This window comes from Heteronotia binoei, chromosome 15, assembly GCF_032191835.1.
Source record: "Heteronotia binoei isolate CCM8104 ecotype False Entrance Well chromosome 15, APGP_CSIRO_Hbin_v1, whole genome shotgun sequence".
NCBI lineage: Eukaryota > Metazoa > Chordata > Lepidosauria > Squamata > Gekkonidae > Heteronotia > Heteronotia binoei.
In genome coordinates, this window is record NC_083237.1 from 15546671 (window position 1) to 15573545 (window position 26875).

The 26875-nt window shown below is 45.0% G+C and overlaps 1 protein-coding gene across 1 annotated transcript in view; it reads right to left on the reverse strand.

Moving 5' to 3' along the window:
• Window positions 1-672: 672 nt before the first annotated feature.
• LOC132583145 (vomeronasal type-2 receptor 26-like) overlaps window positions 673-26875 on the reverse strand; it is a gene marked incomplete at its 3' end in the record, with an annotated part of 49941 nt that continues 23738 nt past the window's right edge. Inside the window, exons 4-7 of the mRNA XM_060254818.1 lie at window positions 17726-17953; window positions 11484-11610; window positions 8692-9577; window positions 673-682 (exon numbers count right to left, since the gene is read on the reverse strand). Coding sequence (XP_060110801.1) covers window positions 673-682; window positions 8692-9577; window positions 11484-11610; window positions 17726-17953 — 1251 coding nt within the window. The remainder of the gene's footprint in view (window positions 683-8691; window positions 9578-11483; window positions 11611-17725; window positions 17954-26875) is intronic.

The following is a 26875-nucleotide window of genomic DNA, read 5'->3' on the forward strand; positions in this document are numbered from 1 at the left end:
CGTGCCTGTCTTCGGAGTGTGTCCTGGACGGCTTCGGCGTGCTCAGCCTGGAAGAAGTTGACAGGATCCTCCTATCTGCACGCCCAACAACTTGTAAATTGGACCCATGCCCCTCCTGGCTTATTAAGACCTGCCAGAGGGAGCTAAGATATCCTATACGGGATATCATAAATAGATCCCTACTGGAGGGACATTTTCCATCAGCGCTCAAAGAGGCGGTGGTCCGTCCCCTCTTGAAGAAAACAACATTAGATCCGACCGAATTGGCACACTATCGGCCGGTATCGAATTTGCCCTTTTTGGGCAAACTTATAGAGAGGGCAGCGGCGTTGCAGCTACAGAGCTTCCTGGAGGATGCTTCTGTCCTTGACCCCTACCAGTCTGGTTTCCGCCCGGGCCACGGGACGGAGACGGTGCTGGTCGCCCTGGTGGATGACCTTCGGCGACATCTGGATCAAGGCGGCTCGGCGGTGCTGATGTTGTTGGACCTATCGGCAGCGTTCAATATGGTCGACCATCGGCTTCTGGCGTGCCGCCTTGCCAACGCAGGGATTCAGGGGTTGGCCTTGCAATGGCTTTCCTCTTTCCTTGACGGTCGGGGACAAAGGGTGGCGATTGGGGAGGAACTGTCCCGGAGACACACGCTTGATTGCGGGGTGCCTCAAGGGGCGGTACTTTCCCCGATGTTATTTAACATCTATATGCGCCCCCTTGCCCAGATGGCCCGAAGGTATGGGCTGGGTTGCCATCAATATGCTGATGACACCCAGCTCTATCTGCTTATGGACGGCCGGCCCGCCTGCGCCCCAGAAAATCTGGACCGGGCGCTGCAGGCAGTGGCTAGGTGGCTTAGGCTGAGCGGGCTGAAGCTGAACCCGGCGAAGACAGAGGTCCTTTGCTTGGGTCGCTGCGGCCCGGGAAGGGAAATCCCCCTGCCAGTTTTTGACGGCGCTCCGTTAACAGCGTCGGGCAGGGTCAAGAGCCTGGGGGTGCTGTTGGAGCCTTCACTGACGATGGAGGCTCAGATAGCAGCCACTGCCAAGTCCGCTTTTTTTCATCTTAGGCGGGCGAGGCAGTTGGCCCCCTTCCTGGAACGTGACGACCTGGCAACAGTGATTCATGCTACGGTCACCTCGAGGCTGGACTACTGTAATGCCCTCTACATGGGGCTACCCTTGTGCCGGACCCGGAAACTGCAGTTGGTGCAGAACGCTGCTGCCCGGCTGCTATTAGGGCTCCCAAGACGGGAGCACATTCGGCCGGGGCTCCAGGGTCTGCACTGGCTGCCAGTAATATTCCGAGTCCGGTACAAGGTGTTGGTCATTACCTTTAAAGCCCTATATGGTCTAGGACCTGCCTACCTTAGGGACCGTCTCTCCCCACACGTTCCCTAGAGAGTACTACGCTCAGGTTCACAAAACCTGTTGGTAGTCCCCGGGCCAAAGGAGGCCCGTCTAAAATCCACCAGGGATCGGGCCTTCTCAATAACGGCACCTTATTGGTGGAACCAGCTGCCGGAAGAGGTGTGGGCCCTGCGGGATCTAGGGCAATTCCGCAGGGCCTGTAAGACAGCCCTCTTCCGGCAGGCCTATGACATTAACTGACAATGAAAAATATCTTGGATGGAACTAAATGTAGCTATAGACCGCCGGTTTTATTCTATCTTGTTTTTATTAATTTATGGTTTAACTGTATTTTAAATGTTTTAAACTGAAGTGTTTGAATTATTATGTTGTAAGCCGCCCTGAGACACTTAGGTGAGAAGGGCGGGGTATAAATCTTAATATAAATAAATAAATAAATAAATAAATAAATAAAATTTTATTTTCTTTCCTAATAATCCCTAATATAGAGCTTGCCCTTTTCACTGCTACAGCACACTGGTTTGACGGTTGCATTGAGCTATCCACTAAAACCCAAAAATCTTTTCTGCTCTCTGTCTCAGCAACTTCAGACTCCATTGGCCTATACTTGATGTTGGACGAGGAAGGCACGCAGTCCAGGGAGACTGGAGCTCCCACTGCCGCAACCGCCGCCATGGCGAACCCGAGCGTGACAACGGGGAACCTTGCAGAGTTCGTCCCGCCCAACCCCAAAAGGTGGGATACCTACAAGGAGCGAGTCGACTGCTACCTAAGAGCGAACCTGATCACGGACGACAGCCGGAACAGAGATGTGCTTCTGAGTGTCTGCGGGGAGGCCACATTCGAGATCGCAAAGGGTCTCTCGGCCCCTGAGAAGATCACAGAGAAAACGTAAGAGGAGATAGTCAGACTCCTGACCAAGCACTTCTGCACCAGCCATCCCTCATCGCCCACCGATTTCTCTTCCACAGGAGGGATCAGAGGGCGGGAGAGACGGCCGCAGTCTACCTGGCCGCCCTCCAACAAATTGCAGGGAATTGCAGCTTTGACAAGCTGGACGAAGCCCTGAGGGATCGATTTGTTTGGGGCCTCCAAAATGAAAGACTACAGCAAAAGCTTTTCGCGAAAGAGGAGCTCACCCTACAGAGTGCCTTCAACGAAGCCATCGCATTTGAGAGAGCCACCAAAAGCTACAACAACCCGCGAGCAGAAGCCGTCCACCAGGAAGAAATGGCACGGGGCAACCCAGAGGAGGAGGAGGCAAACCAGCTCCATCACCAACTGGGAATGGGCCCAAGAGCACCCACGAGACCACGAGCGATGGAGAGACCAGCCAACACCAATTGCGCCAGCTGTGGGGATCCACACGAGAGACGGGACTGCCCCTATCGGAACATGGACTGCAGGAACTGAGGGAGAGTGGGCCACATAGCACGGGCTTGCTGGGCCAAGGTTACCCTCAGGTGCCAGTTCACCAACCACGACTCGACGGAAGCATACTCGACCACATCAACAAGCCTAAAGGTAATGAACTTGCCCTTCACCACCCCCGACAAGGTCAGAGTGTTGGTCTCAATTGAGGGCGCTCCATGCCTAATGGAACTGGACTCAGGCTCCTCCATCGCCATAATCTCGGAGGAGTCGCTTAGAAAACTTTGCCCCAGGGGCCGTCCCAGGCTTCGGCCAGCCGATTTCATATTGCGGGACTTCCAAAAAAATCTCGTACAGGTTTTGGGTTGGGCCACGGTAAGGGTAGAGTATAAGTGTTTCAAGTGCAAGCTGGAAATACTAGTTGTCAAACACCAGCTCACCACTTTACTTGGCCTGGTTTCGACAGTTGGGCATTCAAATAGTGGGGGTGCAGTAAATGCAAATGCAGATTTTAGAGCATGTGTGCCAGGATTCCCAGAATTGTTTGATGGGTCCCTGTGGTGTTACAAGGGGCCTCCCATCACCTTACCCCTCGATCCCCACATGAGACCGATAAGGCTCAAGGCCAGGTGGGTTCCGTTCACTCTTAAACCTAAAATAGAAGCGAAGCTGGACCGCCTCATGGCCCAGGGGGTGCTAGAACCGGTGTCCTACGCAGCATGGGAAACACCTATAGGCACCCCAGTGAAGCCGAATACGGATGTGCGCATATGCGCCGATTACAAGTGCACCATAAACGAGGCACTGCAAGACAACCCATACCCCGTTCTGGTAGTCAGCCATGTACTGGCAGCCCTAGCAGGCTCTAAGGTTTTTGGGAAACAGGACTTGGCACAGGCATACCAGCAACTCCCGGTGGGTGCCGAGACGGCTGAAGCCCAAACCATTGTGACTCCCAGGGAAGCTTTTCGGGTGCGCAGTTACAATTTTTGGTCAGTGTGGCTCTGGGGATTTTTCAGAGTATAATGGATTCTCTCCTAAAAGGGATCCCCAGAGTGCAACCATTTTTTGACGATGTTCTGATCGCTACCCCGGATGCTGAGGAGTTCAGCAGCCATCTGCGTGAGGTACTCCACCGTTTCCAGGTAGCGGGACTTAAAGTCAAGCAGGAAAAGTGTTCCCTCAGAGTGTCTAGGGTTGAGTTCTTGGAGTTTGCATTAGACGCCATGGGAATCCACCCGACGGCCGACAAGACAAAGGCAATTGTCCACACCCCAGCCCCCATGTGCAAGGCGGAGCTACAAAGTTTCTTAGGATTATTGAATTTTTACCATTCATTTTTGACTCACAAAGCAGCCATTGCGAAACCCCTTCTAAGGCTCCTGGATAAAAGCACCCCGCGGGTCTGAAGAAAGCAGCAGGCCGCCGCTTTTCAGGCAGTCAAGGGCCTCCTAGTTTCTAACAATATGCTCCATCACTTTGACGAATCCCTCCCAGTGATTCTGGTGTGCGATGCCTCCCCACACGGGGTGGGCGCCTTCCTGGGGCACCAAATCCTGGATGGGAGAGAGGTTCCTGTGGCTTATTATTCGAGGACCCTGACCCCCACCAAGCGCAACTATGCCCAGATTAACAAAGAGGCCTTAGCAATAGTGGCAGGGTGCATAAATTTAATAACTCCCTGTATGATAGGCATTTCATGATCGCCACAGACCAAAAGCCGCTCCTGGGACTCTTCACCCCAGACCGCCAGACGTTGCAAATTCTGTTGCAGCGCGTCCTGCAGTGGAATCAGTTGCTAAATTCATACACATATGCCCTGTGACACGCTGACGCCCTCAGCCGCCTGCCGCTGCCCTCTATGGACTCGGACCCAGCCCCAGTCCACCATGTGATGCTTATAGAGATGCTACCGGAGAGGCTCCTCCACACTGCCGAGGTAGCAAAGGTGACGGGTAGAGACCGCATCCTTGTCTGTGTTTTAGACTGGGTGGTTTGAGGATGGCCCGAGGGTAAACAGGCCGCAGAATTCAGGGCCTTCGCATCACGCAGGGAAGAACTGTACATGCACAAGGGGTGCCTTCTCTGGAGAAGCAGGGTGGTAGTCCCCCCCCCATTGCAGAAACAAGTGCTGGAAGCCCTACATAAAACACATCCGGGGATAGTGCGGATGAAGGCCCTGGCAAGCAGCTATGTAAGGTGGCCGGGAATGGACGAAGAGATTGAGGGGTGGGTTCAATGGTGCCAACCCTGCCAAGAGTCCTGGCCTGATCTGCCCAGTGCCCCTGTCCACTGCTGGGAGTCCAATAGGAGTCCGTGGTCCCGGTTACACCTAGACTTTGCGGGGCAATACCAGAGCCAAATATTCTTTATTCTTGTAGATGCCTACACCAAGTAGTTGGAAGTTATTCCTGTAGCTTCAACCTCCACAGCGGCGGCAGTGAGAGCCTTGCATAGGGTCTTTTGTATGCATGGGATTCCCGATACCCTCGTCACGGACAATGGGACCGCTTTCACCTCCCGGGAATTGCAGGAGTTCTTGAATAGATACTTAATACAGCACATCCGGTCCGCCCCCTTCCATCCGGCCACCAACACCGAAGCAGAGCACATGGTGCGCACCATGAAAGAGGCCCTGGGGCACATTGTACATGGAGATTGGGACCACCGCCTGGCAGCCTTTCTATTTGATAACCAAATCACCCGCAACCCCATCACCGGGTTGAGCCCGGCCGAGTTGCTAATGGGGAGGAAGCTGATAACCAGGCTAGACCGGTTATACCCCGACCGGGCCACAGACCTCCGCAGTTCCCCCGAAACCAGGGAAACCGCTAGGGGGTTCTTTCCAGGGGATCCGGTGTATGCTAAGAACTTTGCAAATGGCCCGGAGTGGTTAGGCGCCTGGGAGCTGCGGGTAACTGGGTCCCACTCCTACAAGGTCTCCATGGAGGGGGGGCAAATCCTTAGGAGGCATATCGATCAGCTGCGCCACTGCACTTTGCCAGAGGAACCGACAGCAATTGGGGGTGGGGGGAGCGGGGAAGAGCTGACAGCAACACCCCCGGAAGCTACCCCGCCCATGCCAGCGGCACCGACTGGACGGGTGGAAGAGCACCACAGCGGCGGGAGCGAACCCCCCCAGAGAATTGTCTCCGGAAGAGAAACAAGTGGCGAACAGTCCTCTTCCAGCGTCACCCCAACACGGGGAAACCGCCGCCCCACCAGCCAAGGCGGCAGCTTCAACTCCACAAATAACCCCGAGAAGGTCGACCAGGGAATGCAGGGCACCAGCCTACTTGAAAGACTTTGTGTCCTGAACTAGGGGGGGAGGAGTGTTATGTCTTACATCCAAGTCTGCATGTACAACACAGCGAACGCTACAGAGGCGACCAGTGGAAACCCACTGGTCCCTGGATGTAGCTCACTAACACGCTCCGCCGATCAAGATCTGTGGCGGGAAGCTTAACTGGCCAGGATTGGACCTGGCCAGATGGAAGGTTGTTCCGGGGCATGTATATAATCGGGACCCGGCCCGCGTTTCGCCCTCTTGTGATGTACTCGCCAATAAAGTATGTTGCCTTCAACGCGTCTCGTCACTCAGTACATTACAGAAGTGGTTTGGCGTTAGAAACTGTATGGTATCCACTGCCGAGAACATTGCTGTTAACTTGTATGGGGGGGGACAACGGTGGAAAGGAATGGAGCATGACAGCTATCGTGATGGAATTTTAACTGAACATGCTGTCAGCTACAAAGGGACCCAGTTTATCCCCATACCTCTGTAGAGAACTTCTGTGCCTCCCCCCACCCCCACCCCCCACACTTCCCAATGCCTACAGTCCAATGTGGATTTGTAGGCATTCTCTAATTGGTAGTCTTACTGCGCCTTAAGCCATGCATATCACCAATCAACCCCAACAATATACCAGAGAGCGTTAAAATCGCTTATTGATGGAACTTGTACTCTTCTTGAGAGAGATGAAAGTATACTGTGCTTGAATAAATTTATTTTTATTCATTATTTATTCCTATGCTTGTAAAACTGTCTGGTTGCTCATACCCCAAGAACCCAGGCAGCCCTGTTGCCTCTGCTAGCGAGCAAACCCAGGAAACTGAAGACGGCTTGCAACGGCACCACCACAGCTACTGCAGGGACATGATGTAGGAACTAAAAGGATGGGAATCCCGTCACCCACCAAGGTCCCACAGCTGAAAGATCCAGGGGAGCACACCCCAAACCCTTCCACAGAGACCTCAGAACCTTGTCTGACTTGCTCCACTACCACGTGGGACCCTTTGAGGGCAAGTTGCACAGCTCCTGTCCACCCCAGAAGTCCTGCTGGACCAGAATGGTCAGGGATGGCAGCAGCTACCAGTCCTAGCCAGCCAGTCACCCCACCCCCACTTGGTCAGCTCTCACATGCTGAGCTCGTATAGGCTCTCCCCACCCTCATGGTTTCATCCAAGTGAATAGGAGGTGAGCAATTGTTGGCAGCTGCATAATGGCCACCACCAATTTTTAATTTATCATTTATTTTGCAGAAGGTATACCCTGCCTTTCTGCCCTTGGAAGGGCCAAAAAGGTGCCTAACGAATTAATATGTACATAACAATATCTCATCTTAAAATTACAACAACAACAACATTAAAACAATGAAAACTGAGCTAAAATACAGTTTTAAAAATGACACTGGGTCAGTTCCAGCCATGTTTCATTGTTCCGGTGTGTCAAATATGAAATCCTTCATCATTTTCAAAATCCATTGTAAACATTGTGTGTTCTTATCTGAACTTTTAAGTATAGGTTTCATAGAAAGGTGTGGTGAATCTCATGGTGAACATGTTCGGAAGATGAACATACTGTTTTCGACAGCTGCAATCACTCGTGAGCACAAACTCAGATCTCTCCACACAGCAGGTGAAATCTTGAGGGTTCCTTTCCCTTCTACGCAAGTGGACATGACCCAGCAGCTGACTCCACACGACTGAGCCTTAGTTCTCCTAAGTAGAGTCTGCTGGAGGGAGGGAAGGGAAAGCTGAAGGCAGGGATGCAGAAAAGGTAATCTGGTGATTGGGTGGGCAGGAGAGAACGAAACAGGAAAACAGGAGAGGCTATTGGGGTTTTTTTTTTTACAAAAGGGTAAGAGGTATATGGGTGATGGGAGAAATTAGAGGCTCCCTACAAATCCTTGTGGGTTAACACTTGTTGTTTCTATAATGGGATTAATTGATTCTGCTCTATTGGAATCAGTAAGGTTCCCATCTGTGAGGTATTCTAGAAATGTCATGCTCATTTGGAAAAGAAACAAAACTTTTTTTTTAAATGTATTTTCTATTGAAATCATTTAATATCCAAAACTTTTTTGTTGTTTTAAAGAAAAAGATGCCAGTGCTCATATATATATGAATGATCTGAATGATCTATGTGTGCCTAGTTAGTCATAGCTTCCAAAGGAAAAAGAACCAGAGTGTAGGTTTCTAGGCACTTCATGGACCAGAATGTTCTTATTTTCTTCATGTCAGAGACTAGAATTTCCAATGCTATCCTCAATGTGACCACCAGTTTTGAGACTTCAAGATGCATAATTTGGTGACTTATGTGTGCTATAGATGGACAGATGGACTGACCACAGATAAAACCTTTGAAAGAAGAAGGGATCAAATTTATAACCCGCCCTCACTGTGAGAGTGGTTTATAATTTCCTCACCTTCTTCTCCCCACAACAGACACTCTGTGAGGTAGTTGGGGCTGTGGGAGGTCTTCAAGAAGTGGCCTTGAGAGAATAGCTCCATGAGAACTGTGGTTTGCCAAGGTCACCCAGCAGCTGCATGTTGAGGAGTGGGGAATCAAACCTGGTTCTCCTAGAAAAGAGTCTGCACTCTTAACCACTACATCAAAATGATGTAGAGTTACAGTTGTAACTCCAGCAATTTACATTATTGTTCTTTTGTTCTTATCAGATGATCCCTGTTATTCAACTCAGGCCGCAGCAAAATAATGTAACATTTGGGGGCGAAGATGCAACCCAGAAGGGCAGCACTGGAGGCTAAGATGGAGAAGATCTCCACGGCCGCCATAAATTTTCCCTTGGTGCTCAGGTAGGTGGGAACAAAAGAGATCCAAACGCTGCAAAAGACCAATAGACTGAAAGTGATGAATTTGGCTTCGTTAAAACTGTCAGGTAGCTTCCTGGCCAAGAAAGCCACCACAAAGCTCACAAGGGCCAGGAAGCCCATGTAGCCCAGAACACAGTAAAACATGGTAACAGACCCCACATTGCATTCCAGTACAACTGCTTCAGTCTCTGTCTGCATGTCAGCATCTGGAAATGGGGGAGAAGTGGCCAGCCACACAAAACAAAGGACAGCTTGGATAAAGCAACAGGAAATCACAATTGAATTGCCCACTCCTTTCCCCACCCACTTCCTCAGGCTGCTTCCTGGTTGGATGCTTAGGAAAGCCAGAACCACCGTGAGAGTTTTTGCCAACACGCAAGAAATGGCAACTGAGAAGACCATGCCAAAAATGACTTGTTGGAGGAGACAGGACACCCGTTGTGGTTGACCAATGAAGAGCAAAGCACAAAGGAAGCAAAGGAGGAAGCAGATCAGGAGAGAATAGGTAAGGTTCCTGTTGTTGGCTTTGACAATGGGGGTGCTGTGGTGCTTGATAAAGATTCCTAGCACGAAAAGAGTGATGAAAGAAAAGGAAAAGACAATAGTCACCAAAGTGATCCCCAGTGGCTCTTCATAAGACAAAAACGTGATGTATTTGGGAATGCATTGGTTTTGTCCCACATTTGGATAATGATCTTGTCCGCATTGGGTACAGTCATCCAAGTCTGTAAAACAGAGAGAGAGGATTGAGAGAAGGAGGGACAGCTTCAGTGTTCTCCAAATCCCATATCTGTTCCCATATCTCAGACTTTAAGAGGATCCTTTGGTGGGTCACACAGCATCTGAATTTCACTCCACAACTTTTTCTATAGGTGTGAACTGTGAGGGCTCGGTTGAACAAACTGGAGATGTGCAAGAGGAATATTTATTTGTTTTACTCTCCTATGGAATTACTTCATTACTGTTGCAAAAAATGTATTCAGTTGTGGGATTTTCCTTCTTTAAAATGTGCCAGTTTCTCAGACTTTCAAATAGAGTCCCGGAATGTCTACAAGGCAGACAGGGGTGTCTGCCTAGGGGAGTGGGCCTGAAGGAGGGCAAGGGATATATACTAGCATGGTGGGCTGTGCCTGAGAACTGGCCAACTACCATCGCTCTGCCTCCCATCTGTTCTTTCAGTACAGATTTGGGAGGTGTAGCCATGGTGGCAATATAGTGCGTATGCTCTGAGGCATGGGCGCTGGGCTGCAGCGCTTGTCTCGCTGGAGGCAAAGGGGGTGGTGTCTTGCCTGGCGTGCTGGTGGTGGTAGATGCCATCCTAGTGCTGCCGCTTGTCAAATATGAGATAACAGGACCAATAGAGAGATTTTAAACTATGAAAGAACAACTGGTCAAAGGTCATGAGGTAAAGCAGAGTTGTAATTGTCTACCAGTGTCCTACCACACCAAAGCTGCAGTATGGGGGTAGGGGCCTAGCTTATGGAAAGCTATCAAGACTTCTGATGCTGGCAATAGCCTCCTAGGACTTCATTGCTAAGGGGAGAAAGTTCTGTTCATGGTGTTTCATTGGCATCTACCACCACCTTGTGACTTCCTCCAGAAATGCAGTGTCACTTAGTACACAAAGCACTGGAGTAAGGTTTGCAAGACCGATTCTGTCAGGGAAGCTCGCTAGCTGACCTTAAGGTCTTTCTCCTAGTCTAACCGAGACATAGGTTGGTTGTGAGCATGAAATAGAGGGGAGAATGATGTTGATTGGCTTATTGGGGAGATTAGTGGGGTATACATAGTTCAGTCAATAGTGCAAATATTGTCTATGCTTACTTGTACTAAGCAACAACAAAACTGCAAAATTTCCCAATCTTCTAAGATCCTTGCATGAATGCTTTTGCCATTTTCCATGGTAAAAGACTTCCTTTCCTCTCTTTGGTCTCTTCCAACTTACCGTGGACATTGGGGAGGGGGGGGCGGCATTGATGTTCAGTTCAAGCCATATTTTGGAAAGTATATGTGACACTACAAAACACCTATTTCTTTTTGTGTTATCACCAGCAGTCAATAACACCATCAGTGTATACTCCCAGTTAGCGTTTGTCCCCCTTAGTGATATCACAATAGCTCAAGGCATAGAAAATAAAATCATTCTACATTTATTTTATAGTAACTAATAATTTATATATATATCAATTATAACCTGGCTTTCTCTCCAATGGGCACCAAAAGCAACTAACATTAACAAGAAAAGGTAGCATAGTACATATTGATGTGATTTTTATGTATTTTTGTGTATTTATTGTATAATTATTAATGTATTTTAAACTGATCTTTGTTAGCTTTTTATGTTGTAAGCCACCCTGAGCCACCTCGGTGGTGTAGGGCGGGATATAAATCGAATAAAATAAATAAATAAATAAATAATTTCCTCTGTTCCATTTTACTCCCAGGTAAAGCACTGTGGGTTTGAAATGTGTGACTAGCCCATGGTCACCCAACAAGCTGTCATAGGAGAGTGGGATTTGGACCAGATTCTTCCAAATCCTACTTACAAGACTCAAAACACCACATTAATGAGATCCCTCCTATGCTTCGAAAGGTGTAACTTTGCTCAGGATTGGACTACAAATGCCTTACCCCTCTGATTAGAAATCTTCCCTTTGGGACATGGTTTACAATCATAGCAGCAAAATGGCTCCCCCTCCTTCATTTGCTTCCTAGAACCTGGATGGCAACTTTCACTGCAGACAGAAAGGGGCTGTGTCTAATGCATAAGTGAGGCAGAAAAAAAAACTTACTGTAAATAGCAGATGTAAAATAACATTTGGTTTGTTCCTCCAAATTATTAATGGTCAATACCCCTCTGGAGTGTGTGTGTGTGTGTTTGCTTCATTCATCACCAAATTCCTTATGTTCCCCTCTGAATGTTGGAATTTCCCCAGCCATTGGTCATTTGCCTTCTTATTTATCAACTCTCCATGTTCCAAAATTGTAATAATAATAATAATAATAATAATAACAACAACAACAACAACAGTAACAACATTTTATTTATATCCCGCCCTCCCCGCCAAAGCAGGCTCAGGGCAGCTAACAACATAATCAGTCTGTACTATGAGTTATGCAATAAATTTTAAAATCAACATTCAACTTCAAACAATCCAATTTAAAATTAACATTTCTGGTGCTTTTTTATTAGATGCAAGTAAGTATGATGGCAGAATCACTTAAGACGAGTCCATCAGTCATTCAGTCAGGTAAAGGACATCCTAATGAGGTAGGTCTTGCAGGCCCTGTGGAACTGCTCAAGGCTCTGCAGGGCCTGAACTTCTTCCGGGAGCTGGTTCCATAGGTGTGGAGCTGCAATGGAGAAGGCCCGTGTACGAGTATTCTTTAATTTTGCCTCCTTCGGCCCGGGGATAGTCAGTTGGTTCTTCCCCATTGACCTCAGTGCTCTCTGGGGTTCATATGGGGAGAGACGGTCCTTCAGGAAGGCAGCTCCTGGACCATATAGGGCTTTAAAGGTAATAACCAGCACTTTGTAGCGAACTCGGTATACAACTGGCAGCCAGTGCAGTCTGCGTAGCCCCAGCTGTATGTGCTGCCATTTTAGGAGCCCTAATAACAGCCTAGCCGCCGCGTTCTGCAACAGCTGTAGCTTCCGTGTTCGGCACAGAGGCAGCCCCGTGTAGAGGGCATTACAGTAATCCAACCTTGAGGTGACCGTTGCATGGATCACTGTTGCTGGGTCCCGACGCTCTAGGAAGGGGGCTAACTGCCTTGCCCGCTTCAGATGAAAAAACGCCGATTGGCAGTGGCTGCTATCTGGGCCTCCATTGATAATGAAGGCTCCAGTAGAACTCCCAAGCTCCTGCGTAGAGCATTTAGCCTTGCCAGATGCAATACAATCCCATCAGCAGTTACCGATGGTAGATATAAAAAAATCCCACTTTCATTAGGATTTTGTATATATAATTTAAAACAAGTTGACTCATTGTCCCATATTCTTCTTTATTGTCCCCTATACGATACTATAAGCCTTAGGTTTCTCGGTCCAATTTTATTCAATATGACAGCCTGCTCAAATGTTGTAAAGGTTTGCTGTCTTCTGAATTGTTTGTCATCTGAAATAACTGAAAAGGTTGCTTCACTCTTGAGTCTGGTAATCAAGGATCGACTGTTCAATGTATAGCTGCGTATGACTGCTTTTGTTATTTCTGTAGCTGTTTATTTGTTTGTTTATAATCTGATATATGCCAATAAAGGCTTTTGAGATTGATTGGAATTCCTTATGTTCAATTACTTCAGCTGGGCTGTTATATTTTATGGAAATGATGAAGGATTTCATTCCCAATCTTTGACATGGTCCCAGCTTGGGTGAGCAGGATTGCCAGCTCTTGTCCTAGAGAACTGAAGGGGTGGTACTTAGGGAAGACAAAGTGAGAGAGAGAACTTGGGGTGCATAATGTTTTAGATCTTTGGGCGCATGGTGCTATAGATCTGCCCTCAGAAGCTGCCATTTTCTCCAGGAGAACCAATCCCTGTAAATTGGAGATTAGTTGTAATCTTAGGAGAATGCTAGACCTCATCTTGAAGTTGACTAACCCTAATTAAAGAGTTGAAATTTTGAACTCTTGTTCAAAGGAAGGAAGGAAGGAAGGAAGGAAGGAAGGAAGGAAGGAAGGAAGGAAGGAAGGAAGGAAGGAAGGAAGGAAGGAATCATAGAATCATAGAATAATCAATCATAGAATAACCATATCGTGATAAGAATTAAAAGGAAACTTACTGCTGATGAGCGGAGACGTCGGTGCAGAGGAGTGTTGGTGAGACGGTCGGGGAGAACGGAAAGAACAGTGGTGAGACGGTCAGAGAGAGCGGAAGGAATGGCGGAGAGGAAGGAGTCGAGATGCATGGCGGTGTGGAATTTACTGGGCGAGTTGGAGTGACGAGAGGTTAAAACGGAAGGTTAGCTTGTTGGCGCTAAAGAGACGGCTGAGAAGTTGGAAGATGGCGTGAGATGGAGAGACATTAAGAAAGAAGAGATTGGAAAGTGGGTGAAGGAAGGCAAAGGAAGTGTTTGGAGGTTTGGAGGCGGGGGAAAAAGAAGAATTGGAAGGAGGGGGAGAGCTATTTACTGACTGAGTTTGAAAGAATAAGAACTGAACTGTTTATAAAGATGGGGAAGTGAGACAGGAGAAAGGAGAAGGAGAGTGAAGAAAAGGGGTGGAGGAGAGGAAAGTGCAAGATGGCGGTGTCAGAAGAGCGAATGGAGTGAAGTTACAGAGGAGGAGGAGATAGTTTTTAGTGGCAGGGTTTCCTTTTTTCTCTTTCTGTATTGCTGCGGCTGTCTCCTCCTTGAAGAAGTGCTTGGAAACATCACTTTAGGAAGAAACTTTGTTTGTGTGAAAAGGTTTGGTCTATTGAATATATGACTTAAGACATTTAAATCTAGATGGGCTCAAGAGAAAATGGAGGAGGCTCCAATTGTATAATATGTGTGTGAGCTTGGTGGGAAGAAGAAGGAGGGGCCTGGTGAAGTAAGAACTGTGAGTCTTAAAGGGGCGAATTACTATTTGTGACAATTGTTAATGCACTGCTGTTCCAACTAATGGTTAGTGATGTAAAGCTGACTGTTAGTGATATAAGTATCTACTTCTTATTGATCTGCTCTTGATTGTTGATTGCTGAAATATTCCAGTAGGGGGATTTTGGAGGTATTTAGAGGTATAACCTGAATTGCAATAATAGAAATATTTTGTAAGCATTGTGGTGAGAAGTCTAAAGTACAGAGGAAACAAAATTTAGTTTTAATATAGAGTTTAGGGCTAGAAGTAAGCTCCCCTAACCTCCTTAGAAGATGGATGCTAAAGCTAAAAAGATAGCCCAGGGCACATCCCTAGGTTTAGGGAAATCTGTTTTTGCATCTATAAACCAAGATGCAATAGACAAGCTACAAAATATTATGGTTGTTGGCTTTAAACAAAACCAAGAAGCACTGGAGGAATTAAAGATGGAGTTGAAAGAAGAAATAAGAAAAACAAATGACAAAGTGGAAAATTTCCAACAACAGCTATTAGCCAATACTCAACAAATACATAAATTAGCTGCAAAACTGGAAGTAGCAGAAGAACAAGGGAAAGTGGCTGCTTCCAATATGAGAGAATCCAAAATGCAAACCTCGCAACTAGAAGATAAACTAGGATAGAATGGGACAAAGCACTATACATTTTTAGATTGCAAAATATACTGGAAGAAAAAGGGGAAGATATTAATAAAAAAGTTATAGAAATATTAACTTTAGATGAGGAACAAACAGCGAAAGAAATGGTATCTGAAATAGATTGGGTCAAAAGAGTGACATCTACTTATACGAAAAAATTCAATTTGCCTCGGGAACTACATAATAAATTTATGAGAGTATCAATGAGCGAGAGAATTCTGAAGATTACGAGAGAGGAGAACTAATATGGAAAGGACATAAAATAAAAGTGCTGAAGGAGGTCCCTTGGAGTGTTAGGCGCAGGAGAACTGGATACAAGAAGCTAACGGCTTGGCTAATGGAGCAATCTATTTTATTCAAATGGCTTGTCCCAGAGGGGATCTTTTTTACTTATCAAAGTAAAAGGTATAACCTAACATCACTTGACAAAGTGCAAGACTTTTGGAGTAGGCATGTACAACAAGAGAGTCAGGAATCTGGACCGGAAGACAACAATGAAGAAGAAGATTTGATAAGAATAGGAGAAGAGGAAGCTACAAGAGAAAAGGAAGATAGAGTAAGGACTAGATCTCAAGTTTCCAAGGGGAAAAAAAGAATACCAGATAGTTATAGAGTAAAGGAAAATGAGTAGATCAGGTTTAAAAATTACCTCGATAAACATTAATGGACTTAATGAACCAAAGAAAAGAAGAAGAACCTTTTCTCCAACTCAAGAAAACACAATCGGACATCATCTGCATTCAAGAAACTCATATTAAGAACAACGATTCGAAATATTTGCAAAATAAAAATTTGGGGCAACTATATTTACCTCCAATTGCAAGAAGAAAGGAAACGGCTAGAAGCTTTGGAAACACACGGAATTAAGCGCAAGGCTTATTGTTATAGAGGCCCTAAATTCCAAAGGCTCTTGGCTTGGAAAGCCAAGCGTCAAGCTGCTAACTTAAATGTGAAGGGTATTAGAGACCGTAATGGTACTTTATGCACTTCCTCTAAATCCGTTTTGAAAGTCTTTAAGCAATTTTACTCCTCCTTATACCAATCTCAAAACCCATCCTCAGATTTGATCTCAACCTTCTTTCAATCTATTGACTCCCTCCCCACGATACTAGAACCTCATAGGAGCTTTCTTGACCATCCCATAGATGAAATGGAACTGGCCGAAGCCATTAAATCTTTACGTACAAACAAATCCCCGGGCCTTGATGGCTTTACCTCCGAATTTTACAAAGCCCATGGCCTCTCACTTTCTCCATATTTATTGCCTCTTTTTAATCATATCCTAGATACTGGTCTTACTCCCCAGTCATGGAGCCTCGCCAAGATCATTGTTTTGCACAAAAAGGGAAGGAATGAACTGGACCCTAGATCTTATCGACCGATATCCCTCCTAAATACAGACTACAAGCTTTTTGCTAGTATCTTAACTAAAAGGTTGAATAGCTTCATAGCAAGTTATATTGCTCCAGATCAGTCAGGTTTCATCCCTAGTCGTGACCTAACTGACGTCACCCAAAAAACGTTGAACTTAATTCATCACTGCAAATCTAAGGCCATCCGTGATGCTTGCATATTATCTATAGACACAGAGAAAGCCTTCGACTCGGTTGAGCCTAGATATCTCCACTCTCTACTCGAAAGAATGAACTTTGGTCCCAAATTTTGCAATCTTATAGATTCTCTTTACCTCTCCCCTTCTGCCCAGTTACGAATTAATAACCTTAACTCAGATTCCTTTAAATTGTCTAGGGGTACTCGTCAAGGGTGCCCTCTTTCACCTCTCTTATTCGCTCTTGCAATTGAGCCCCTTGCCATTAAAATTAGGGATGACTCTCGAATTTATGGTGTCCCGGTAATGTCTAGAGCTTTTAAGCGAAGCCTTTTTGTGGACGATATAACTCTATACCTCACCAACCCTACCTCATCGCTCCCAGCAATCCACTCTCACCTGTCTGAATTTGCTGCAGCTTCCGGCCTCACTATAAATTTTGAAAAATCCCTTCTGCATCCCATCTCCTTATCTTCCGCTTCCATCGCCTTCATCAGAAAACACTATAACTACAAATGGGTCACAAAATCTTGGAAGCATCTCGGAGTTCACATCCCTCTAAATTTTGATACCCTCTCTTCCGTTAACCGGACAGAAATTTCTGACTCTATCAACTCTCTCCTAACCTACTCTGACAAAAAAAATTTCACTCTATTGGAACAGATCTACCTAGTCAAGTTTTTGATCTTGCCTAAGATAGTGCTTTATTTGCGCGCTGTCCCTCTATGTATCCCGGCATCTTTGCTGCATAAATGGCAGACTCAAGTGAATGGATTTGTATGGCAACATCGGAAGCCAAGGCTTAATTTTGCATCTTGCAGGCGATCTACTTCAAGGGGTGGTTTAGCGGTCCCAGATATCTCCAGATATCATGATGCTATCATCCTCTCCACCTTAATTAAATATTACAGGTTTGAACTTTATATTAATAAAGCTTTTCAAAATTAGAAAGAAAGAAAGAAAGAAAGAAAGAAAGAAAGAAAGAAAGAAAGAAAGAAAGAAAGAAAGAAAGAAAGAAAGAAAGAAAGAAAAAGACAGACTTTTGGGTTGACTGGAGCTAGTTTTTTCTCTACCTCACTCAGGTTTTAAGTGATAGCTTTCCCAGATTACCTTGTTAAACCAGCTGTTCCATGTGATCCTCTCTTCATTAATGGTAAGCATTTGGTCTGGAGGAGCTTCTGGATGAATCTCTCCAATTTTCACTTTGAAAAAAGATCCATTTGGGAAAGCAAGCCAATTGATAATATCATACCCTGTTGTGACTTCTCCACTGGCATCAAATGAAATTGTCTCCCCAGCACTGTTATTAAATGAGATGCTTTTCAGATAGTGATGAAGCTAGATTAAAAAAAGAGAAACACAAATGAGGATCAGCTGTTAGTTGAATACAGCTTTTTAAAAGGAGACTATTAAATGCCTTATGTCTGTGTTTGACAGTTTTAAGATTTTCCATTTTATTTTTGGATATATAATTTTATTATCCTTATTAGACACATCCAGATTTTCTTCTGTTCTTTTTTATATTTCATGCTTTGAAGAGGAAAGGCCTTTCCTAGCTGTAGCTTTTTGTTGCCACCAGAATGGGAGGAAATTCTTTTATCAACATTGGGTTTTTTTCCCACTTAAGAGCAAAGATGTTTGGTTTAGAGGGGCACTTGGCAATTAGATGAGATACCATGAAAGAATAATACTGAATAATAATTTTAGAGAAATGCCTTACATCTCAGCATTTACATCAAAGTTGACAACAATTGGGTCTGCACAAGCTCAGAAGCTACAAAGCAGCACAACTCATTTGCTAGTAACAGAAAGAGCAGATCTTCCTCATGGGACAGGAAAAGATAGATGACTCCAAGGAGTGGACAATGCAAAATAGAAGCTATCTCACCACTCTTAGCTACTCTTAACTCTCTTAGCTACCTTTCCTCTTTACTAGAAGCTATTGCACCCTAGAACTCTGTCTCAATGGCAGCCAAGACCATGTGATAGTGAACAAAGGGGAGAAACTCTACAGTGAGAAACTAAGACATTGGATTATTTCTTAAACTTGCAACTCCAAGAGTTATCATATACTGGGTCCAGTACAAAGTGTTGGTCATTACCTTTAAAGCCTTATATGGTCGAGGACCCGCCTACCTGAGGGACCGTCTTTCCCCATATGAACCCCAGAGAGCACTGAGGTCAACCGGGAAAAATCTAATGACTATCCCTGGGCCGAGAGAGATTAGATATCAAAAGACCAGAGCACGGGCCTTCTCAATAGCGGCCGCCACCCTTTGGAACCAACTCCCTGAAGAGGTGCGGGCCCTGCGGGCCCTTGACCAGTTCCGCAGGGCCTGCAAGACCTCCCTCTTTAGATTTGCACATTCGGACTGCTAGAGAGGACCGTAAATCAAGGATCCGCCAAATACGGTTTAAGATCTATACCGCACTGCCGGTACTAGCAGAACTAGCGTCAATTTCCATCAGTACTGGCAGATGAAGTTATTAACTGTATCAATTGTATTGACTGGTTTTAAATTGTTAAGTTCAATGTCTTATAATGTTTTATATTGTTAAATTTAACTGTTTTGATTATTATTGTATGTTTTTATGAAATGTTGTCAGCCGCCCTGAGCCTGCCGAGGTGGGGAGGGCGGGATAAAAATAAAATAAAATATTATTATTATTATTATTATTATTATTATTATTATTATTATTATTATTATTATTATTATTATTAGAGTTATGGAGGGCAGATAGCTGTTCCCATTCGGAAAGGATAGGATGGAGGATTGGAGAGGTTGGGATTTTGCAAGTGTTATCACTTCATTCGTGAAAAGGTTAAACTGAAGGTACTGTATATTAATCTTAATTAGTTTAGAAGCAATCAGATGTTGAGTAGAGTAGAATCCACAGTGGAAACCAGTCAAGATGCTGAAGAAATTTCTTTTATTGATATGGCCAGATGGCTACCTTCCAGGACTGCCAAGCAACAGGAAGGACAACAAGAGACACCACAATCAAAAGGGGAGGCAGGCGATGATAGGCTAGAGAATACAGAGACTACTGTGAGACAGTCACAAAGAAGCAATTAAGGGGGACCACCACATAAGTTTTCCTTTTGTGCAAATATGCAACCAAAGAGTGAACCCTCTAGCTGGAAATAAATGTCTGAAACTTTTGCATGTTGTCAAGCACACCACAGATTATATCAGCATCAAGAAGAATGCATGTTGAACACCTGGACATTAAAACAACATTCCTCAATGGAGGTTTATCTGAAAAGATCTACATGGAATGACCATGTAGTTTTCAAGAAAATGGAAAAAAGAATCTCAAATGCCAATTTTAAAAGAAGCATTTATGGACCTGAAGAAACTGTCAGAACATGGAATGGAAAATTAACTGTAGTGCTACAAAGTCAAAACTTTCGATATGGAAAGGCAGAGACCTGCCTATTTACAAAACTGAAAGAAGGACGGTATCAACATAGACTGGCATGCTTGGATTATTTGACATTGTGCTGTCAAAGCAAAGAGGATGCACAAGAATTTGCTAAGAACCTGAACAATGAGAGGCAATAGGCAAGCTTCTCGATCTGAGTACAGCGTCTAGACCTGACATTTCTGCAGCTATTGGAATCTTGTGCAGAAAAGCTGATTCATCAAATTACTATGATTGGAATGCCAATGAGGTTGGCTACAAGCCTCATAAGAACACGCAGACCTGAAGCTAAGGATCTCAGCTTGTGACATTCACAAGACTGGCTGGATACATGGACTGGAGTGAAGACAAAATTGACTACAACTCAGCCAATGGCTACATGTGTTTCTATGGAAACAGCCTCATCTGTTGGATTAGCCAAAAGCAAGCACAATTTGTCAACTCAGTTACTGAGGCTGAATACATATCTTCTTCAAATGCATGAAGTAAACTTGAGTAGATCTTCTGTCTGATGAAAGACTTTGGTGTGGATGAGCTCTCTGAACCAAAGCTAGAGCTGTCCCAGGACCTCTCAATTGCACAAAAGAACTATAGAGCTAAGCTTCTCCATTGGCTGAGGGTCCTCCTCTTCTGGGGAAGAAGGAGGGGGAAGTGGGAAAAGTGAGGAGAGGTTGCTTTTCTTGGCTGCCTCAATAGCAGGGGAGAAATACAGAAATCAACTTTAGGACCAACAGTTTTATTGCCCTCTTAATCAACAAACTGCTTGTATTTCAGCTCACAATACCTGATCCCTTCGTCTGATGAAGTGTGCTTAAGAGAGCACACGAAAGCTTACGTTCTGAATAAAAATTGGTTGGTCTTAAAGATGCCACTTGACTCCTGATTTGTTCTACTGCTTCAGACCAAAATGGCTGCCCACTTTATTCAATGTAAAAGCTTTTTGCCTTGCTACTCTGCATGCGTAGTGTGTTTTTGTGTTTATTTATTAACCCCATTTTGCCAGGGCTGCCCTAGGAGCAACTATGTTTCCTCCCCTTTTTCACGTATTCATGTCCTCATGACCCAATCTTTCTCAGTAGGAAAGCAATGTGAACTATTTAGACAAAGAGTTATGGAAAAGATGAGATGGCTGGACAGCGATACTGATGCAACAAACACGAATTTGAGCAGACTTTGGAGGATGGTGGAAGACAGGAGGGCCATGTGACTTTGTCCATGGAGTCCAAAAGAGTTGGACTTGACTGTGCGACTGAACAACAACAAAATGGCAAACTATTTAGATGAGGAGTAACAACAAGTATTAGGCTGCCTGTGTATGTCCAACACATAACCTTTGCAGACTGGGGATTCTGAACCTAGGTTTCCCAGATAGTAGGCTGATACTGACCAGAATACATTACTGTCTCTCTATTCTTGCACTGCCTCATAGGAGTTGCAGTTGTTTTTCTGGGGAAGAGTATAGTTTTGTAGATAAACACATTGCCCTCATTCTGTGTCATGGTGTGTTTGCATTATCCTGACGACCACACAAAGTAAGTTATGTACAAAAGCTTGCAATGCCCAGTGATTTTATCTTTTTCCCTGAGTGCTTGGGTACAGAGCATTGGCCATGAGATTTCTTTAATGATGTCAATAAATCAGAAGTTTGCGACTCGGTTGTTAAATTTTAAATTTTAAAGGATTTCCTAATATGATTTGTCCTGTTTGTTTGGACTGTAGTGGTCATTGACTATAATAATAAAGTATGTATGTATGTGGTTTGCAACTTACAGATACACAGCAGAACAGCATACTTGGGATTGTTACAGCACAGACTTCAGATTTTGATGCAGTCATTCAGAGCAAAAAGTGTCAGTTATCAAAGATTGTTAATAGTGCAAGTGTGCTAATGCTTTAAGGACATTTTATTTTAATGTTTTTTAAAAAAATCTTTTGTTGTGTTTGTGCTCTATAAAGTTTATATCTCCGTTACCGGGCATTACATTTTATGACACACATGACCCGCCTTGACAAGGTCTCATTTATGTTGAATCTGCCCCTCATAACAAATGAGTTTGGCAGCTGTGAGGTAGACTGTTATTGATATTCTTCCCATCTAATCCTTTCTTAATTCTTTCAGTACACTTCTAATTGGAAGCTAAACAAATATGTGCTGTGGCTGCGTTATTTCCACTGCGCTCTAATGCACTCTGCTAAGTATCCTACAAGAACAGAAGGACACTGGATAACCATTTGTCAGGGTTGTTTTAGGCTATCATGCATTATGCAGTGAGTTGGACTAAATGGTCCGTAAGTCCTTTCTAGCTTACAATTCTAAAATTATACATACATACATCTATATATAGTAAAATTTTATTATTAAAAAAAGATACAGACATCAGCACCAAAGCATAAAAAGGATACAAACACCAACACCAAAAATTCACCCCTCCACCAAGGAAAAAAACCCTACAATAAACATATAACAACAAAGGAAAGAATTAACAAATTGAAGTATCGATAGAGAACTCAGCATTCAGCATGTATACAGAAAAAAAGATTTCTTTCTCAATCTCTTCTTAAAACAGGTAAAATTAAAATATAGAGACAAATAGCTGATAGCTGAGACAGCTGGAGAAATTGCTGAGAATTTCTGAGTTTTGAAGGACTTCATTCTAAGGTTTGTGGGGCTGCCTAAAATTCTAAGGTGTGATAGCTGGGGAACTGCTCTTTGTTTGGTTGACTGCTCTTTGTTTGGTTGACTGGCCTAAGGGTGAAAGAGATTGATAGTGATTGCTGAGGAGTGCCTCTGCTCCACCCTCTTTGCATTTTAAGCTGCGCTTGCCAAAGGCACGAGCCGAAGGGCGAGAGCTAAAGGGCTCTTGGCCTGTGGCTCTTGGCCTGGGAGCTCCCTAAGGACCAGGAACCCAGATCCCTGATTTCCTTGTTCTCCAAATAAGGTAAGATCCCAATAAGGTAAGCTGAGGTAAGGTAAGTTGACCCTCCAGAAGGGGAGCCACTTAAACAAACAGCATTTAAAGAGGACTGTATATTTTTTTATATATACATATATATATATATATATATATATATATATATATATATATATATATATATATATATATAGAAGATAGAATGCCAGCAGGGGGTTGGGGGCTTTCCAGTGTTTTGCACTGAGTGTCACATGTATGACTATCTGCCCAAAGGACAGAAGTCTTGGGTGTGTGCTCGATGGAAGGAGCTCTTGGTCCTCAGGGAACGAGTTCGTACCCTTGAGGGTGAGGTGACTGCCCTGGAGAAGCAGAGACAGTCAGTTAGGCACTTGGGGAAGACTCTCGGGGGCGTATTAGATGAGCCCCACTCTGAACGTAGCAGCCCTGTTGCTGCCAGAGAGCGTGAGGGTCGAGAGGGAACAGGGCACTGTGCTGAGGACAAGGGGAATGCACCCTCAGAAGGGACCTCTTCTTCGGTTGGTGAGCGGGAATCCTTTCGCGCCAAGGAACCATCCCTGAGCAGGGGGAGAGGGGGGGGGGGTTGGTAGTTGGTGATTCGATCCTTAGGCAAGTAGACAGCTGGGTGGCGAAACCGTGTACTGACCGTATGGTGACTTGCCTGCCTGGTGCGAAGGTGGCAGAAATTACACATGTAGTAGATAGGCTGATAGACAGTGCTGGGGAGGAGCCTGTGGTCGTGGTGCATGTTGGCACCAACGATGTGGGGAAATGCAGTCGTGAGGTCCTGGAGGAAAAATTTAGGCTGCTAGGCGGGAGACTTAAGGCCAGGACCTCCAAGGTAGCCTTCTCAGAAGTGCTACCTGTTCCACGTGCAGGGCAGGAGAGACAGGCACAAATTAGAAGTCTCAATGTGTGGATGAGACGATGGTGTAAGGAGGAAGGGTTTAAGTTTGTTAGGCACTGGGATGCTTTCTGGAACAAGCGGGAGCTGTACAAAAGAGACGGTCTCCACTTGTCCCCGGATGGAACCAGGCTGCTGGCGCTTAAAATAAAAATGGTGGCAGAGCAGTTTTTAAACTAAATCTTGGGGAAAAGCCGAAAGGAGATGAAATGTCTCTGGTTCGGGAGGACTCGTCTCAAAGAGATGAAGGGTTAGCTGCTATTTTTCTACCGGGTAACAGACCAGAGTTCTCCACTGTGAAGGTGACAAACAATATGGACTGTCTGCCAGAGTCTCGAGGCGGCAGGAGGAAGGTGGCGGGCCTAGCTCGCCTGGGAAATTATAGATGTTTGTATGCAAATGCTAGAAGCGTTCAAAGTAAAATTGGTGAATTGGAATGTTTAGTGTTGGGAAAAAACATAGACATTGTGGGAATTTCAGAAACTTGGTGGAATGAGGAGAATCAGTGGGACACGGTGATTCCTGGATATAAGTTATATTGGAAGGATAGGGAGGGAAGGGTTGGAGGTGGGGTGGCTCTGTATGTCAGAGAGGATATACGGTCCAGTAAGACTGAGGTCAGAGAATTAGATTCACTTTTAGAAATGCTTTGGGTTGAAATAGAGGGCCCAAAAGGAAATTTAACTATGGGAGTTTGTTATCGCCCACCAAATCAAAAGAGAGAGGACGATTATAATATGATGGAAGGCTTAAAGATAGCGGCTAAACGTAAAAACTGTGTCGTAATAGGTGATTTTAACTACCCGCAGATTGATTGGGTCAATATGTGTTCTGGTCGAGAGAAAGAGATTGAGTTTCTTGATGCTCTCAATGACTGTGCTATGGAGCAGATGGTCTCAGAACCTACCAGGGGTGGGGCGATCCTGGATTTGGTCCTAAGTAATGCCCAAGACTTGGTGAGAGATGTAAAAGTGATTGCGCCGCTTGGGAGCAGTGACCATAATGTTATTGATTTCAACGTTTGTATAAATAGGGAGTTGTTCAAAAAGACCGCCACAACCTCGTTTAACTTTAAACGGGGTAAATACACTGAGATGAGGAGGCATGTGAGGAGGAAACTGAAAGGAAAGGTACATACGGTCAAAACCCTTGGGGAAGCTTGGACGCTATTTAAAACTATAATCCTAGAAGCTCAGATAAAATACATACCACAAGTTAGGAAAGGCACAAACAGGCATAAGAAAAGGCCTGCATGGTTAACAAACAAAGTAATGGAAGCTGTAAAAGGTAAGAAGGACTCCTTTAAGCGGTGGAAAACCAGTCCAAGTGAGATTAGTAAAAGGGAACACAGGCTGTGGCAAATCAAATGCAAGACTGTGATCAGGCAGGGAAAAAGGGAATATGAGGAGCATATTGCAAAAAACATAAAGACCAACAATAAAACTTTCTTCAAATATATTAGAAGCAGGAAACCAGCCAGGGAGGCAGTGGGGCCCTTGGATGACCATGGGGTAAAAGGATTACTGAAGGAGGATGGGGAAATGGCTGAGAAGCTAAATGAATTTTTTGCCTCCGTCTTCACTGTGGAAGATGAGAACTTTTTGCCCGCCCCAGAACCACTAATTTTGGAAGGGGTGTTGAAAGACCTGAGTCAGATTGAGGTGACAAAAGAGGAGGTCCTACAACTGATAGACAAATTAAAAACTAATAAGTCACCGGGTCCGGATGGCATACATCCGAGAGTTCTGAAAGAACTCAAAGTTGAACTTGTGGATCTTCTAACAAAAATCTGTAATCTTTCATTGAAATCTGCCTCCGTTCCTGAGGACTGGAAGGTAGCAAATGTCACCCCCATCTTTAAAAAAGGTTCCAGAGGAGATCCGGGAAATTACAGGCCAGTCATTCTGACTTCAATACCGGGAAAGTTGGTAGAAACCATTATGAAGGACAGAATGAGTAGGCACATTGATGAACACGGGTTATTTAGGAAGACTCAGCATGGGTTCTGGAAGGGAAGATCTTGCCTCACTAACCTGTTACATTTCTTTGAGGGGGTGAACAAACATGTGGACAAAGGAGACCCGATAGATGTTGTTTACCTTGACTTCCAGAAAGCTTTTGATAAAGTTCCTCATCAAAGGCTCCTTAGAAAGCTTGAGAGTCATGGAGTAAAAGGACAGGTCCTCTTGTGGATCAAAAACTGGCTGAGTAATAGGAAGCAGAGAGTGAGTATAAATGGGCAGTCTTCGCAGTGGAGGACGGTAAGCAGTGGGGTTCCGCAGGGCTCGGTACTGGGTCCCATGCTCTTTAACTTGTTCATAAATGATTTAGAGTTGGGAGTGAGCAGTGAAGTGGCCAGGTTTGCGGATGACACTAAATTGTTCAGGGTGGTGAGAACCAGAGAGGATTGTGAGGAACTCCAAAGGGATCTGTTGAGGCTGGGTGAGTGGGCGTCAACGTGGCAGATGAGGTTTAATGTGGCCAAGTGCAAAGTAATGCACATTGGGGCCAAGAATCCCAGCTACAAATACAAGTTGATGGGGTGTGAACTGGCAGAGACTGACCAAGAGAGAGATCTTGAGGTCGTGGTAGATAACTCACTGAAAATGTCAAGACAGTGTGCGTTTGCAATAAAAAAGGCCAACGCCATGCTGGGAATTATTAGGAAGGGAATTGAAAACAAATCAGCCAGTATTATAATGGCCCTGTATAAATCGATGGTGCGGTCTCATTTGGAGTACTGTGTGCAGTTCTGGTCGCCGCACCTCAAAAAGGATATTATAGCATTGGAGAAAGTCCAGAGAAGGGCAACTAGAATTATTAAAGGGCTGGAGCACTTTCCCTATGAAGAAAGGTTGAAACGCTTGGGACTCTTTAGCTAGGAGAAACGTCGACTGAGGGGTGACATGATAGAGGTTTACAAGATAATGCATGGGATGGAGAAAGTAGAGAAAGAAGTACTTTTCTCCCTTTCTCACAATACAAGAACTCGTGGGCATT